At 53.4% G+C, this 16,148-nt stretch overlaps 1 protein-coding gene across 1 annotated transcript in view; it reads right to left on the bottom strand.

The window, feature by feature from the left end:
* Positions 1-16,148, bottom strand: part of CMIP (c-Maf inducing protein) — a 266,897-nt gene that overhangs the window by 92,677 nt on the left and 158,072 nt on the right. The window contains exon 2 of the mRNA XM_050773197.1: positions 12,784-12,909. Coding sequence (XP_050629154.1) covers positions 12,784-12,909 — 126 coding nt within the window. The remainder of the gene's footprint in view (positions 1-12,783; positions 12,910-16,148) is intronic.

Genomic DNA, 16,148 nt, shown 5'->3' with positions numbered 1-16,148 from the left:
TAGGATGACAAAATACACCCCTGCTCAGGGAGAGCCGTGTGAAGATCCCAAACAATGAACTAATCCATGAAAAGTGCTTCCTCAGCACGGTGCCTGGCACGTGCAAACACTCCACAAACAGGGGCCAGCAGTGTCAGCAGCCATGGCCAGGGCCGTGCTGATAAATGCTTAACATCAGGCTCTCTGGAACAAAAAGCCCTGATCCCAGCGTGTGCGGATTTCCGTGTTGTGAACAATCCCATCTTGGCCAATTCCACACCTTCAAGAGGATGCCCCTGGGCCACAGCTGGGGAGAGACATGCACGATTGGCTCTGGTGGGCAGGTGCAAGCCGGAATGAGCTGGCTCCAGGGCATGCCTGGTCCATATCCATTCCTGTGCTTCTTCACACACCATGGGTGCCAGAGAGAGAAGGAGGTGGTAAGGAAAATAAGCCCCCCTAAACATGTTCCATCCTAAATCCCTGTGATTAAGTTATCCTATGTGGCAAAGGGACTCTGGACGTAAACAAGTTCAAGGTTTTGAGATGGGGAGATTATCCTGGATGATCTAGGTGGCCAATGAAATCACAAGGGTCCTCACAGGAGGGTCAGAGTCAGACTAAAGCAGACGTCAGAGTGATGTGGCCATGAGCCAAGGAAAGCGGGCAGCCTTTAGAAGCTGGAAACGAATTCTCCCTGAGATCCTCCAGAAGGAACATGGTCCTGACACTTTGGTTTTAGCCCCATGGGACCTGTGTTGGACTTCAGACCTCCAGAACCATAAGAGACTAAATCTGTGTTCTTTTAACCACAAAGTTAGGGGTAACCAGTCATAGCAGCAATAGTAAATAAAACCAGGAGGTACAACCAGGTTGGTATAACGCTGATGTGAGTTGTTCCACTGGCTCTGAGGGTCCACAGTGGACCCAGGCAGTGCCTGTAAGCTGCCACTGGCCGAACGGAATAGCCAAGCAAAGACAAAAAGAAGGAGGTGGAGGACACCCACACCTCTCCCTCTTCCGTGTCCACTGGCCCCGCCACAGTGCCCTGCATATATGTCTGACCCTAAGAGGGCAGGGGCCACGGATGCTCTACCCACCGCTGTATCCCAGGGCCTGGAGCACCAGGAGACCAACAGGTGTTTTCTGAAGGAACAAAGGAATGAATGGACTAGGAGTTCCTTGACGGCAGGGTCTTATTTCTGAATGCACAGCCAGATGAGCAGTGCCTAGCTGGGCCAGGGTTGGTTACAATGGAATGAATCAACACAGAAACAAAGGAAGAAACAGGAAAGCAACCCAGCTGTCACAGGAGGTAGAGCGACCAGAGGAGACTCCCTTCCCCAGCCTCTGTGGCGAAACCCAACATAGACCGTCCTCCACGATGGCTAGACCAGCCCTTCCTATCTGGGGCCTCCCCAGCTGGTAAGTCTTAGGGGGCCTTCCAGCCCTCCTCAGCAGTGTGTGAGTCGGTCCTCTGGCTGGCCAGGCAGAGGTTCTTGCCCAGGACTCTGGATCTTGGGCAAGTGCTATAGAGATGGGGCAGGGACAATTCACCTGGGAGGAGCTGGGTCCTGCCCTGCATCTTCCTGCACCGGTGGTGATGGGACTACCACCTGCATGCCCCTGACCCCACCTCCGGGCCATTCTCCAGGCTGCCATCATCCTTCTAGTACATTCCTTTCCTGCTTGGAATGGCCAGATCCCATTTCGGCTGCTGGCACATGAGAGCCCTGAGGGACCCGCAGGGCCTACTGGCTCTTGGCATCTTCTTCCTTCTCAAAGTGGACGTTCTGATGTGTTTGCCCCATAGGCGTTTTTTTTTTTTTTGAGACAGAGTCTCGCTCTGTCGCCCAGGCTGGAGTGCAGTGGCCAGATCTTGGCTCACTGCAAGCTCCGCCTCCCGGGTTCACGCCATTCTCCTGCCTCAGCCTCCCGAGTAGCTGGGACTACAGGCGCCGCCATCACGCCCGGCTAGTTTTTTTTTTTTTTGTATTTTTAGTAGAGACGGGGTTTCACCGTGTTAGCCAGGATGGTCTCGATCTCCTGACCTCATGATCCGCCTGCCTCGGCCTCCCAAAGTGCTGGGATTACAGGCGTGAGCCACCGCGCCCGGCGCCTCCATAGGCGTTTTTACAGAAGGAACCAGCATTTCTACAACTGTGGCTTCTCCTGGTCACACCGTCGGGGCTCCTGGCATCTCCTCTGCCCTGAGCTCACATCCAGGTGGTTCTGGCCCTGCCAGACTGGGTCCAGCCCACTGCTTAGCCGTTGGCAGGGATGGCTGCCAGATCTCCTCTCCTGGTCCCTGGCTGCCAGGCCTGGCCACACCCTCCGTGAGCTGAGCTGCATGAGCCTCCAGTCTTGGCTGGGTCCTCGGTAGCCTGCCTCTCACAGCAGCACTCGATGTCTAAAGGCGTGGGAGGGATTTCTTCAGAGCCACTGACCACAGACGCTGCTACACATCAGTCTCTTCTCAGCCCCATCCTTCCAGGCAGAGCCATCTGGGTTTCCAAGCCTTTCCTCCCATGGGAGGGTGTGACCCCCTTCCCCAGCCACACTTGGCTTTCTGGCCACTTCCGTTCCCTCTGGGATCCTCTCAACTCTTGGAGGTCGGTGTGGCATTCCAGGAAGAAGGCAGGTTTCAGTTCATCAGCAGTTTGCAGACCCCAGCTAAACAGGTATGTGACACAGGCTGGCGAACTATGTGCGATGACGCATGTCACTACCAACCACAGACCACGTGTGCTTACTCGGTACCAGACACCACGAGAAATGCTCACACACACCTCCTCTCCTCCTCAATACACCCATCTTACAAAAGAGGAAGCCGAGGCTCGGAGCAGGCAGTGGGGTGCCTCTGCACACTCCGGCGACTGTCCCTGCCCTCCCCACACCTCGGCCAGGACCCCATCCCTCCTCCGCATTCCTGAAGCTTCTCGCGGCCGCTTCTTCAAGCCCTCGGCCCACACCCTGAGGCCGGCTGGGTATTTATGTCCCACCCACAGGACTGGGAGAGGAGGCAGGATCCACGTAGGATTAACTGCGACTGCTCCAGTGAGCCTGGTGTTAAAAAAAAAAAAAAAACAGCTGAATGAATTAATGACATGTAAGGCAAGGCATGGAGATGCCGGGCTGAGGACAGTCTCAATGCGGAACTCTCCTGCGCCTCCTTCCAGGGAGGCAGAGACGGCCAAGATCTCCCACCCACCATGCCCGGCTCCTTCTGCCCCAGTGCGACGAGAAGGAAAGCTGGCCACGGTCCCCTCCCCACCCCCGTTCGGGCTGGCTGCACTTTAGAAGAAGGCAGAGGCTTCAGCCATGTTTGTCCACTGTAACAATGAGCATCTCTCCATCAGAAGTCAAAGGGAGTTTAAAGACCACCTCGTCCAGGGGTTCTCAGTCTTTGGGGGTTTATAGATCCCTTTAAGAACCTAAAACAAGCTACGGACTCACACCCATGTAATGTCAACACGTATGCAGACATACTACACACACACACAGACACACACACCACACAGACACAAACACCATACACACACACCAGTTACACATGCACACACGACACACACAGACACATACACCACACGCACCACACACAAAGACACATACACCACATACAGACACACACACACCATACACACACACCACAGTTACACATGCATACACACCACACACACACATACACCACACACAGACACACACCACAGTTACACATGCACACACACCACACACACAAAGACATATACACCACACATAGACACACACACACCACACAAAGACACATACACACCACACAGTTACACATGCACACACCACACACAAAAAGACACATACATCACACACACAGAGACACAGACACACACCACACACACAAAGACACACCACACACAGACACCACATAAAGACACAGCACACACACACCACACACAAAAAGACACATACACCACACACACAGACACACACACCACACACATACACACCATAGTTACACATGCACACACCACACACAAAAAGACACATACACCACACACACACACCATACACACAAAGACACATACACCACACACACAGACACACACATACCACATAAAGACACATATACCATACACACACACAACCAACCACATAAAGACACATACACCATACACACACACCACATAGACACATAACACCCCACACACACACCACATAAAGACACGTAACACCCCCCTACGCACAACCAACCACATAAAGACACATACACCCTACACACAGACACACACACACACCACATAAAGACACATACACCACACACACACAACCAACCACATAAAGACACACCCCACACATAGACACACACACCACATAAAGACACATACACCACACACACACCATACACACACACACACCATACAGTTACACATGCACACACACCACAGAGCCACATACCACATAGACACATACACCACACAGATCACACAGACACATACACCACACACACCACATACACAGACACACCACACACACACCATACACACACAAATACAGTTACACATGCACACACACCACACAGCCACATACCACGTAGACACATACACCACACACACACCACATACACACCACATACACAGACACACCACACAGACACACCAGTTACACATGCACACACACCACCCATACACACACCACAGACACATACACCACATACACACACATCACACAGACACACACACACACCACAGACACATAGCATACACACCTCATACACACAGACACACACCTCAGACACACAGATACACATGCATGTACACCATATACACACAGAGACACACATCACATACATACACCACACACACCAGTCACATATCACACAGACACACCACACACACATGCACACACCACACACAGAGATACACACTATACACACCACCGCATACAGACACAGGACACACATGCACACACCACACACACATATGCACACACAGATACATGTGCATACACACCATATACACAGAGAGACACATACCACATATAGACACACAGGCCAGGCACACACATGCACACACACCACACACACCAGACATATCCACCATAGACACACACACAGATAAACACTCAGAGACAGATGTGTACACGCACACATGCAGACACACTACACACACAGACACACATACCCCACAAAGACACACACATAAACCATACGGACACACATACACACACACCACACAGTCCCACCCGTAGGACTGTGCAGACAGTTTTGGAATCTACCATGGACCACACGTTAAGGACCCAGATCTAACCCAGCCTTTCCTCCGCTGCCACTTTTCCACTGGGGAAAGCAACGCAGACACCACACACACACCCAGACTTGCTGGGGTCGTCATTTGTGTCACTTCCAGCTCTCTTCCCTCCAGGCTCCTGGCAAGCACACAGGCCAACGCCAATGAGCTGATGTCATGCCGAAGTGACCCGTGGCCCGTGCATGGAAGCCCCTGAGAACCCATGCAGCGCCGGGCACACTCCCTTCCCCCACTGGCCCACGGTGGACACACAGCACAAGTCAGAAACAACGCCTTGCCGTTTCTAGCGACCTAGAATGCGTGGCCACTTGTGACTGTGGCAGCCTGCCCTGCTCTCAGACTGGCTTCCATGCAGCGTGCACTCCCACCAGGAACATTCATTCTGCCGTCAACCGCTTCTCTCCGCTGCCCGCTGCACTCCTACTTACCCTTCAGGTCCCTGCTGAAATGCCACTTCTCCACAATGACTGTCTTGATGGTGTCTTCCTCTTCCCCTCCCCCACCAAACCAGGCCAGAATGCCTTGCCTAACGCATCACACTGTCCTGGAATCGCCTGTCTAGTTGTGCTGCTTCTGCAGGCTATGGGCTCTGGGAGGTCAGGAACCATGTCTGACTTATGCAGCACTGCATCCATGAAACCCGGAGAAACATTTGTTGAATGAAAGACTGGCTGAAGTGTTGAATGAATGAATGAATGAATGAATGAATGAATGAATGAATTGGATGGATGGAGACATGGAGGGATGGAAAAACAGATAAGACAGATAGACAGTCTGATGGATAAACGGATGGGTGAGCGGATAGATGGATGGAGGAATGGGGTATTCATATACTCATTCTGCTCAGTGAAGAAAGTTCACACGCAACAGACCTTCAAAAGAACCCTTCAGCTCTGATTCCCTCTCTTCCCTAAACCGCACTTGCCTAAGACTCTAAAAATGATCATGGCAGTGTTTTCTTAAACACCTACTATATACCAGGCACAGCGCTAATTACATGTAATATCTATGAGCCTCACAATATCCAAGGAGATAAATATTAGGGTATGGTTCACAGAGAAAGAAAATGAGGCCCAGAGAGGTTCTTCCTGTTGTGTAGGGTTCCACAGCTAGAATGTGGTAAAACTTAGGGTTCCAGGGCTGGTTAGAGCCTAGGGTTCGACAGCCAGTTAGAGTCTAAGGTTCTAGAGGTAGTGGCCAGGAGAGCTGGGCAGGAACTCAGTTCTGTCTGACGCTAAAGTCTTCCCTCCTTACGATCCAGCCCTGGAACATGAAGCAATGCATCTGAGCTCCTCTGGATTCTCAGGACTTGGGTTGGGACATCCGTGAGCATTATTTCTCCATGGTAGCTGCCCTACTGATGGAACAGGAGGAGGAAGGATGTGGCACGCAGGAGACCTCACCTTGAAACTAAGGGAAGGACCGGAACTTGCCTCTAGGAGAGCAGGCGGAGGCTGATGGAGCCACAGAGGCTGGGACAAGGCTGGACTGTAAACTGCTCGTTCCTTCGGCTTGTCTACTTTTGAGGAAGGATACAGGCTGCTAGGCAATGTCTTGAATCCCAGCACAGGCATCTCTAAGGGGCTTCCAAGCAAAGGGAAAGTTGACCAGGCTGCTTTCCAGCCAGGGGAGGACGCACGCTTCTGTTCAGAGTCCCCACACTGTCCTGCTGGTGGCTGAGCCGAGAGAACCCAGCCCAGGGGGAACATAAGGCACGGCTGGAACCCCAAGGGTCACTCTGAGGAGAATCCATTCAGACCCGGGAGAGGTCCCAAAGCCTGACCCTGAGGGTCACTCAGAGGAGAATCCATTCAGATATGGGAGAGGTCCCCAGCCAGACCCCAAGTTCCCTGGAAGCCGGTGCAGCCGGTTCCGACTTCTGGTGTTAAATCTTTGGAATGCTGAAAAGGCCTGGTTCCAGGCAAACGCTGCCCAGTTTCCTCTCCCAAACCTGCCAAGTTCTTTCTCATTGTTGTATTGTCTCGAGAGGTGAGAAAAACAGCCCAGGGTGCGCTGTGAGCGACCTTTTCCAAGCTCCCTTCCCCGGCCCAGTTTCTTAGGGAAAAGCAGCTTCCTTTCTTACTGGAAGGTAGAGAGTGAGACCTTTCTGGTGCTTTCCAGACCGGAAAAGTCCTGCTCGCTACCTTCCAGTAAGAAAGGAACCCACCCTGTCCCTGCCCTGCTGCCAATGTTTGGGGTAAACAGTTGCCCTGCCTCCTGCAGGACTTTCCAGAACATTGGTGGAGAAGAGCGGAATCCCGGAACCCATCCCAGAAAGAGGCAGACCCTCTCGGGAGGAGGGTCTCCCCGCTCTTACCTTGCCTGAAGCCTTGTTTGTGGAGCAGTGGCTCTGTCTGATTTTTGCTGATGGGCAGAAACTCAATTTTTAGGCAGAATCCCCCAAAAGACGATCTGCACCGTGTTGCTCTTTCATGCCCACTACCCCATCCCAGGGGCCAGTGAGGAGCACCCCAGGACGGTTTCATGACACTGTCTACGTACTTACGTACTTACATGGTTGGCCTCCCCACAATGAAATGCTAGCAGAAAGGGCATTAATGGAGGAAACAGGATAAATAGGTCCTTTCTGCAAGCAGGGATTCTAGTAACATGGCATTAAGGGAGCTCATGCTGAAAAACACAAAGCATCCAAAACACACCAATGGGACCCATGCTGGAAGGCTGGGCGCCCCTGTCTGGCAACTCAACTTGCTGGTAGATTGCTCAGTCTCTGAGCTGGGGATGAGGGCCTGAATGCCCTCTCTGCCTTCCTTGAAGGATCAGGTCAGCTCCCTGAGGTCTGCAAGAGGCACTGATTCAAATTCTAACAAAGCAAGAGTTTTACAAGGAGCTCCTCAGAAGACAGAGAGAGAGGAGGAGGAGGAAAAGAGAGAAGAGGGGAGAGACACACAGAGAGGATTGGGAGACAGGCTCGGAGGTAGTGAGAGTCCTGGAGGAAGGACCTGCAAGAGAAGCCCAGAGTGAACCACGGCAAGAACTAAAGAGAGAGAAAGAGGAGAGGCAGGAGGGGATGGAAGGGGAAGGAGGGGAGAGAGATGGAGAAAAGGCATCAGAGAGACAGAGGAAAACAGACACGCACAGATGCAAAGAACCTGAAAGAGACAGAGACGGACAGAGATCAGGCACGCTGGGGTAGGGAAGGGGCACTGGTCCTCTTCGGGCCCTGCCATTCCCCTAGTCTGTAGAGAATGGCTGTGCTGTAATGCAGCAGGGTGCAGACTGTGTGACAGCACAGCCAGACTGCAGGATCGAAGAGCCCCCTGTGATCCGAGGCGATCTTCCCCAGGTGCCTGCAGCATGAGGTCAAAATGAAAAGGCCTTGAGGCCAGCACTGCTCCACAGAACTTCGTGTATCAATGGAAATGTTCTCTATCTGCGCTGTCCAACACAGCAGCTTTAGCCATGTGTGGCCCCCGGGCCCTGGAGGTGTAGCTAGGGGGCTGAGGAACTGTGTTATTAATTTGATTGAGTAAATTAAACCCATATGCGAGCTGCCATGCGTGGCTGGTGGCGGCTGTGTCGGGTGGCACCGTTTAAGGCATTTCCACTTCTCTGCTGACTAGGAGCACTCAGGTGATGCTGTTCGGATGGGCCGTGGCCCAAAAGGGCACCTGGCTGTTTCTTGGTCCCCTCTCCCACGCTGGAGCAGGGAAGATCTGTCCCCAGGGCCAAAGGGGTTGTTCTCTGTGGCACCACGGCTCTGGGTTCTAATACAGTGTGTTGTATGTGAATCAAGACAAAGTAAAGGCTCTCAAAGCAGAGGGTCCTGCCACCTGTCACAAAAGGCACGGGAATACAACCAGGACTGAAGAAAGCCCTGGGCACCACACCGGGGGCCAAGTGCACTCTGCCCCAGCCTCCCTAGAACCACACAGACTCACTAGTCCTGTTTATAGAATGAGCCAGCTATACACCACCCATGCATCACGGTGGGCAGAGTGTGGGGGTGAGGACGAGAGGGAAGCAAGGGAGAAGCCGATCCAGGCCTACCTCTCCTGATGGAAATGGCAGCCAGTGAGAGAACCACAGCCGCCAGGGGCAGGGGCTGCACCCACCTGGGTTCCCCTTGGGGGAAGGGTTGGGAGGCCGAGTCTGCTGCTCCCGCCCTAGCTCGGAATCCAGCTCTGGATCTGAGGAGCTGCAAGCCGCCGCCTCCTCCTCCTTTTCCTCTGCTTCCTCCTCTCCTGCTCCTGCCTCCGACTGCGCTGTCCACGGGAGCCGCGGGCAGTGAGTAAGTGGGATGCTGGAGCAGCCAGAGGCTCCCGCCCGCTCGGCTCCTCAGCGCCACAGGGCCAGCTCTGTCCTGAAGCCCTGCCGGACGCGGGGCCAGGCGAGTCATCACAGCTGGGCCCGCCGCCACAGCCAGGTTAAAGGGACATTCCAGGCACTGCCTCTCTGCTTTTCAGCCTCACTGCCCCTCCATCCATGGGACGAGTGATGCTCTGGCCTCCCTTGGGGGCCAGGGCTGCCCCTCCAGCCCCAGAAGGAATGAGGCCCCTTTGCTGGTGGAGGAGGAAGGCGAAGGCTCAGGGCCTCCTCTCCTCCGACTGGACTGTTTCAAGGGGCTCCCTCCTGCCTCTCTGTCACGTACACATCTAGGCCCCTCTGCCCTGCCACCATACTGATTCCTCTAGTGTCCCTCTACTCCTTCAGAGCTTTCAGTGGCTCCCTACTGCCTTTGGAAAAGAGTCTGAGGCTTATTCACTCAGCTGGCAAGGCCTGGGTGATCCGGCCATCGCCCAACAGATCTAGACACATCCGCAGCCCAAACTCCATCTCCCCATCTCCTCCAGCTACAGCAAGTACCCAGGTTGCCCACATTCATGCTTTGCACACACATCCCCTCTGCCTGGAGTGTGGGCCCCCCACCCCACCATCCTGGCACACTCCTACTCATCCCTCTATACCCAGTTCTAATGTTGCCGGTCTGGGGAGCCTGCTTTGGCCCCCCAGGCCAAATGAGTTTCTCCTTCCTCTGGGCTCCCAGTCCTCTGGGGTTGCCTCTGTCTTAGCCATTATATCAGTAATCATTTGTTTATGGTCCTGTCTCTCCAGTGGCTGAGGGGCTCTTCACACATGGGGCCTACTCCAGCAAAGGAGAGAGGCTGCCTCAAAGCTCTGTGATGGCAGGAAAGTCACTAGGGTGGGATATTCTCCGGCATCCCTACCTCTCTGTTGGCCCCGGAACCCTGTGACTGCCCGCCCCATCTCCCACCCCGGAACCCTGTGACTGCCCGCCCCATCTCCCACCCCGGAACCCTGTGACTGCCCGCCCCATCTCCCACCCCGGAACCCTGTGACTGCCCGCCCCATCTCCCACCCCGGAACCCTGTGACTGCCCGCCCCATCTCCCACCCCGGAACCCTGTGACTGCCCGCCCCATCTCCCACCCCGGAACCCTGTGACTGCCCGCCCCATCTCCCACCCCGGAACCCTGTGACTGCCCGCCCCATCTCCCACCCCGGAACCCTGTGACTGCCCGCCCCATCTCCCACCCCGGAACCCTGTGACTGCCCGCCCCATCTCCCACCCCGGAACCCTGTGACTGCCCGCCCCATCTCCCACCCCGGAACCCTGTGACTGCCCGCCCCATCTCCCACCCCGGAACCCTGTGACTGCCCGCCCCATCTCCCACCCCGGAACCCTGTGACTGCCCGCCCCATCTCCCACCCCGGAACCCTGTGACTGCCCGCCCCATCTCCCACCCCGGAACCCTGTGACTGCCCGCCCCATCTCCCACCCCGGAACCCTGTGACTGCCCGCCCTATCTCCCACCCCGGAACCCTGTGACTGCCTGCCCCATCTCCCACCCCGAGGGGGTTGGCACTGACCACCCCCTTCATGGACTCTGTGATGTAGCCATCGGATGGGCAAGAAGGAGTGAGTGAAGAGGCAAAGGAACTGGCAGGAGAAGTGTCTGGCAGGAGGATGACACTGACCTCTATCATAAAGACAAGAGGAGAGAAAGAAAGGAGAGGAAGGCTTTGCTGGCTGCGGTGGGAAGGCAGGGGAGGGACAGTGTCGGGGTGTGGGGACAGGGTTAAAAGAAAAGCGTAGAGGGCAGAGTGTGAGAGATTCACTAAGAAGAAAGCAGACTGGGGCAGACGTGGTTTCCGGAGTCCTCTGAGAGATGACAGTAAGAAACAGGACTTTTCTAACAATGCCAAGTTGTGATGGCCCGCCACTGAGCTCAGCATTCCTTGGAGCCCAAACTGGGTGACTCTTAGCCCAATCCTGTTACACAATCCAGTGGCCGCTAGATCGAAAACTGGTTTTTAAAGAGCATCTCTTTGGGCTAAGAGAAGATTTCCCTGGAGAAACAGGGTAGGAATAAAAAGATCCCAAAAGAAAAATGGAGGCAGATCTTCTTCCCACTGATAAGAGGGTAAATTTTCTCTACATGAGGGGTTTCGGACTCGGGGTTCCTCCTGGAAATTGGGCTGGCTCCCCAACGTGATGTAACCTGTCTTATGGATGTGTGATCGTGGTCGTGGTTTTTTGTCGGTCACTTCTCCACTCTTGGTGGACCCACCTCACCGCCTCTGTGTGGACCTGGTGGGGCTACCAATCCAAGACCTGGGCCTTGCCTGAGGTCAAGAGTGGGTGGGAAATCCGGGGAAGTGCCTTCCTGGGAGCTGAGTGGGAACACAGCAGAGTCGATCGGATCTTCCATGAGATTTTGTAAAAGGTACTGGAAACACAAAGGGCGCTCACTCATAAGGACTCTAACCTCCAAGGATGTGGCTTTGGGCTGCAGGTAGGTCCTCTTTCCTACCACATGGTGAGATTCTGCCAGTGAAGCCAATACACAGAAGCACAGCCAGGAGACGGAGAGAGAGACACCCACTATTAATGATGTCATCTGACCCCTGGATCCAGCAATGCCTGAATTCCTCTCTAAGACTTCCCAGTTATTTTAATAGTTAACAGCTATTTTAATAGTTAACAGCATTAAACTCTCTTTTTGTCTCACTAGTTGGAATAATGTTCGTGTCATTTCCAACCAAACATCCTGACCAGTACATACAGAATGCACTTTTTTTCCTGAAAAGACAAGTTATAATTCTATCAGTCTCAAAAGACTTAGATCAACCAGATGTCAGAAACCCCCTCACTCAAAGTAAAGCAAAAAGTTAGTATCTACTGCTCATCTGCTTTTCACAGCCTTCTTGGGCCTAATAACGTACCTGTGTGCCTCAGTTTCCTCATCTGTAAAATGGAGATAAAACTTATTTATCAGGTTTATTAAGGGAACTAAATGAGTAACCTGAAAAGTTCCTAGACTGCAGCAGGTGTGCAGGAGGAGCTCAGACCATGCACAGTCCTCTTCCTTTACTCCAGTCAGACCCAGTTTATAGCTTTCTTATACTTGGGGAATAACACCACCCAAAGTTAAACCTTTCCTCTTGATAGCTGGCTGGCTCCCTCCAAGGGAAATGAGGGGGGCGAGTGCATGAAGATGAGGGAGAAGAAACTGCTTGTTCATGTTTATTTCTCCTACCTGCAGTAAGACAGTTCCCCCAGGAATCGTGAGCTGTAAACAGTACTTCGGGGCATTCTCCCAGGACAGCAGCTGAACGTCTTCAATCGCGCTGTAGGAGACTGAGTTTTCCATGTACCCAGTTGGCTGCAGCAAAAAAAAAAAAGGAAAAGAAGAGACATGCATTGGTTACAGGAGCAGGCATGACGTCCGCATCTCGGATGGTTCCTGGAAACATTGCCCCTGTAGCGACAGGCAAATGGAGCTGGCACAGGAGCTCGGCACCTCTGGCGACCAAAGGAAGCCTCCCTGTCTTGGCTGGCCATATCCAGCTGCAAGGGGGTTCACTGTAAAACTCCACCCACACGTTTGGAGGTGCAGAGTTAGGAACAGAGTGGGAACAGCTGGAGGGCAAGGACTGAGGGACTGCTGCTCTTGGTATCCATGGGGCCAGCACACGGCGTGGCCGGAAGCCCACCATCCCTCACCAGCAACGAGCCACCACCTTCTCCTGCCCAGCAAGCACCCATCTCCCTTCCTCCTCTCCCCAAGGATATGTATCCTCCACTCGGCCTCCAGAGCCACATTCCAAGACGGCAAACTCCATATCCCCACCCCGCTGCTCAACATTCTTCAGTGGCTCCCAATGGCCCAGCCACAAAATCCACACTCCCATCCACAATCGACAGACCCAGTGGGGTCTGCTCTCCCTGTGCCCCCAGCCCCGCCCCTAGGCGGCATCTGTATTCTGTGTCATTATCTGTTGGATGTCTGCCTCCTGGCCAGGCTGCGAGCTCCATGAAATCGGGGCCTAGGTCTGTCTTGGTTCCCACTCTTTCCCCAGTGCCTGGCCCATGGCAAGGGCTCAATAGCACGTGTTGAAAAGAATGAGAAAGGCTATTATTATCGGTCATCGTTGGGAGTAGGGGAAGGGCAAGAGAAATCCACAGTCACCCACCACTCTCTGAGTGAGTCTTGCTGTCCTGAGAAGGCACCAGGTGACCGAGGGATATAATGGCCACCAGGAGCCAGAGCAGGTGTCCTTGTCACTTTGGCTCCAGGAAGTCAGACTTCAGGAGAATCAGGTGAGTGCAGCACAGCTGAGAAGAATAACAGCGAACACCTTCCTAGCTCTTTTTTTTTTTTTTTTTTTGAGACGGAGTCTCGCTCTGTCGCCCAGGCTGGAGTGCAGTGGCGCGATCTCGGCTCACTGCAAGCTCCGCCTCCCGGGTTCACGCCATTCTCCTGCCTCAGCCTCCCGAGTAGCTGGGACTACAGGTGCCCACAACCGCGCCCGGCTAATTTTTTGTATTTTTAGTAGAGACGGGGTTTCACCGTGGTCTCGATCTCCTGACCTTGTGATCCGCCCGCCTCGGCCTCCCAAAGTGCTGGGATTACAGGCGTGAGCCACCGCGCCCGGCACCTTCCTAGCTCTTGCACGCACCCTGGGCACGTTGCAATCATTTAATCCTCACACAGGTCTTGTGGAAGAGGTATCAAGGTCATCCCATCATACAGACAAGGAAGCTGAGGCTCAGGAGGTCACGTGATTTGCCCAAGGTCATCCACGTAGGAGTGGCATGGAAAGGACTGAACTCGGCCATCTGACTCCGGAATCAAGAGACCTGACCTCTATCCTGTGTTCCAAGAAACAGGCCAAGGCAATTCAAAGTCTAAGGCCAACAGGTTAATTCTACCATAAAGATGGGGGACCTCCGTTAGGTTTGTTAATTTCAGTATCTGTCTGCCAAAGGAGAGTCACGGTGATGGGGGTGGAGGTAGAGAGGGTTGATGGCTGAAGCTGCCTCAATTTCCCTGATGTGATCAATTGCTAGGCTCAAAAAGTACAAGGGATTGATCAATTCATTTTTCATTCATTCCTTCATTCATCCGATAGACATTTACTGAGCTTCTATTATGTTCCAGGCGCCATGCTAGGTGCTGGAGATTTAGCAGTAAGTAAGACAGGAGCCCAGTGGGCAAACGGGCAACAAACAAAATATCTAAATAAATAAACTATTGGAGAGTGGCAAGTGCTGCACAAAGAATCACAATGGGGCGTGATGACAGGTGGCTGACAGCAGGAGTAAAGAGTGTCCCAGAGCCCAGGGCCAGTGCAAAGGCTCTGAGGTGGGAACAGCTGGGAGTGTTCGAGGAGGAGCAGAAGGTGAAACGGACAGAGGGCTGGGCAAGCGATGCCTTGGAGAGAAGGGCAGGCCACTCCTGGGGAGGTTGGTAGGTCCACCTAGGGGCTCGGGGATTCCTCCCGGGGGTTGCAGGAGCTTTAGCCAAGGTTCACAGGGATTGCTGCTCAGAAAATAGACTTGAAAGGAGACAGTGGTGATGGGGACAGTCTGCAGGCTGCTGCAAAGGTCGAGATGAGCGACAAGGCTGCTTGGACCCCGTAACCTAGGGGAGGAGGCAGCCGCATTCATCCCGTCCTTTCCACCACTGCATCGCTCACCCCTCAGAGGACCCCCTGGCCACCAAACCCGGCGGCTGCCATGTGCCACCCAAGAGGGTTCTCTTTATACCACCATGCCTCAAAGTCACACTCCTGGGTCTGCCCTTCACCGTTCTGGCCTATTCCAGCAGCCCGTGCACTGTTCTGTTCTCACTATTCTGCAGTAAATGACTCAGCCCTAACAGCATGTCTTGTCCTGAGCACTGCCGGAGAAACCAGGGCTTGGCGGTTGGTTCTACGCTTATTTTCCTCATTCACGTTCAAATACTTATTGTGTTGCTCACTGACTGTCTGTGTCCCCTGCTACTATTTAGGTACCATGGGAGCAGGAGGGTTCACCTGTTCTGTTTCATGTGCCTAAATGACGTCTGACATTTAAGAGGTGATTACTAATTTCCTAACAAATGAATGAACACCTTACGGAAAAAAAGGCAATGTTCATCCGTGTTTTAACTATAAGCATCACCCACAACACACTGGAGAGAGGCTTTGTGAGTCTACCTTTCACTTACGCTGCCTTAGTTGTCTTAATGTGGCTTTGATCTGAAGTTGCAACCAAGGCTTTTTTGGGAAAGGTTGTGTATAAATAAATACATACTGTTTTGTGTTTTGTTTTGTTTTGTTTTAGATGGAGTCTTGCTCTGTTGCCCAGTTGCAGTGGCACGGTCTCAGCTCACTGCAACCTCTGCCTCCTGGGCAGAGCAATTCTCTGACTCGGCCTCCCAAAAAGCTGAGATTACAGGTGCCCGCCACCACGCCTGGCTAATTTTTTTGTATTTTTAGTAGAGATGGGGTTTCACCATCTTAGCCAGGCTGGTCTTGAACTCCTGACCTTGTGATCCACCTGCCTCAGCCTCCCAAAGTGCTGAGATTACAGGCATAAACCACGGCACCCGGTCCTTTTCTTTTCTTTTTTTTTTTT

The sequence above is a fragment of the Macaca thibetana genome, chromosome 20 (assembly GCF_024542745.1).
Source record: "Macaca thibetana thibetana isolate TM-01 chromosome 20, ASM2454274v1, whole genome shotgun sequence".
Classification (NCBI taxonomy): Eukaryota; Metazoa; Chordata; class Mammalia; order Primates; family Cercopithecidae; genus Macaca; species Macaca thibetana.
Note: the sequence above shows the minus strand (reverse complement) of the source record. Positions and strands in the feature narration are given on the sequence as shown.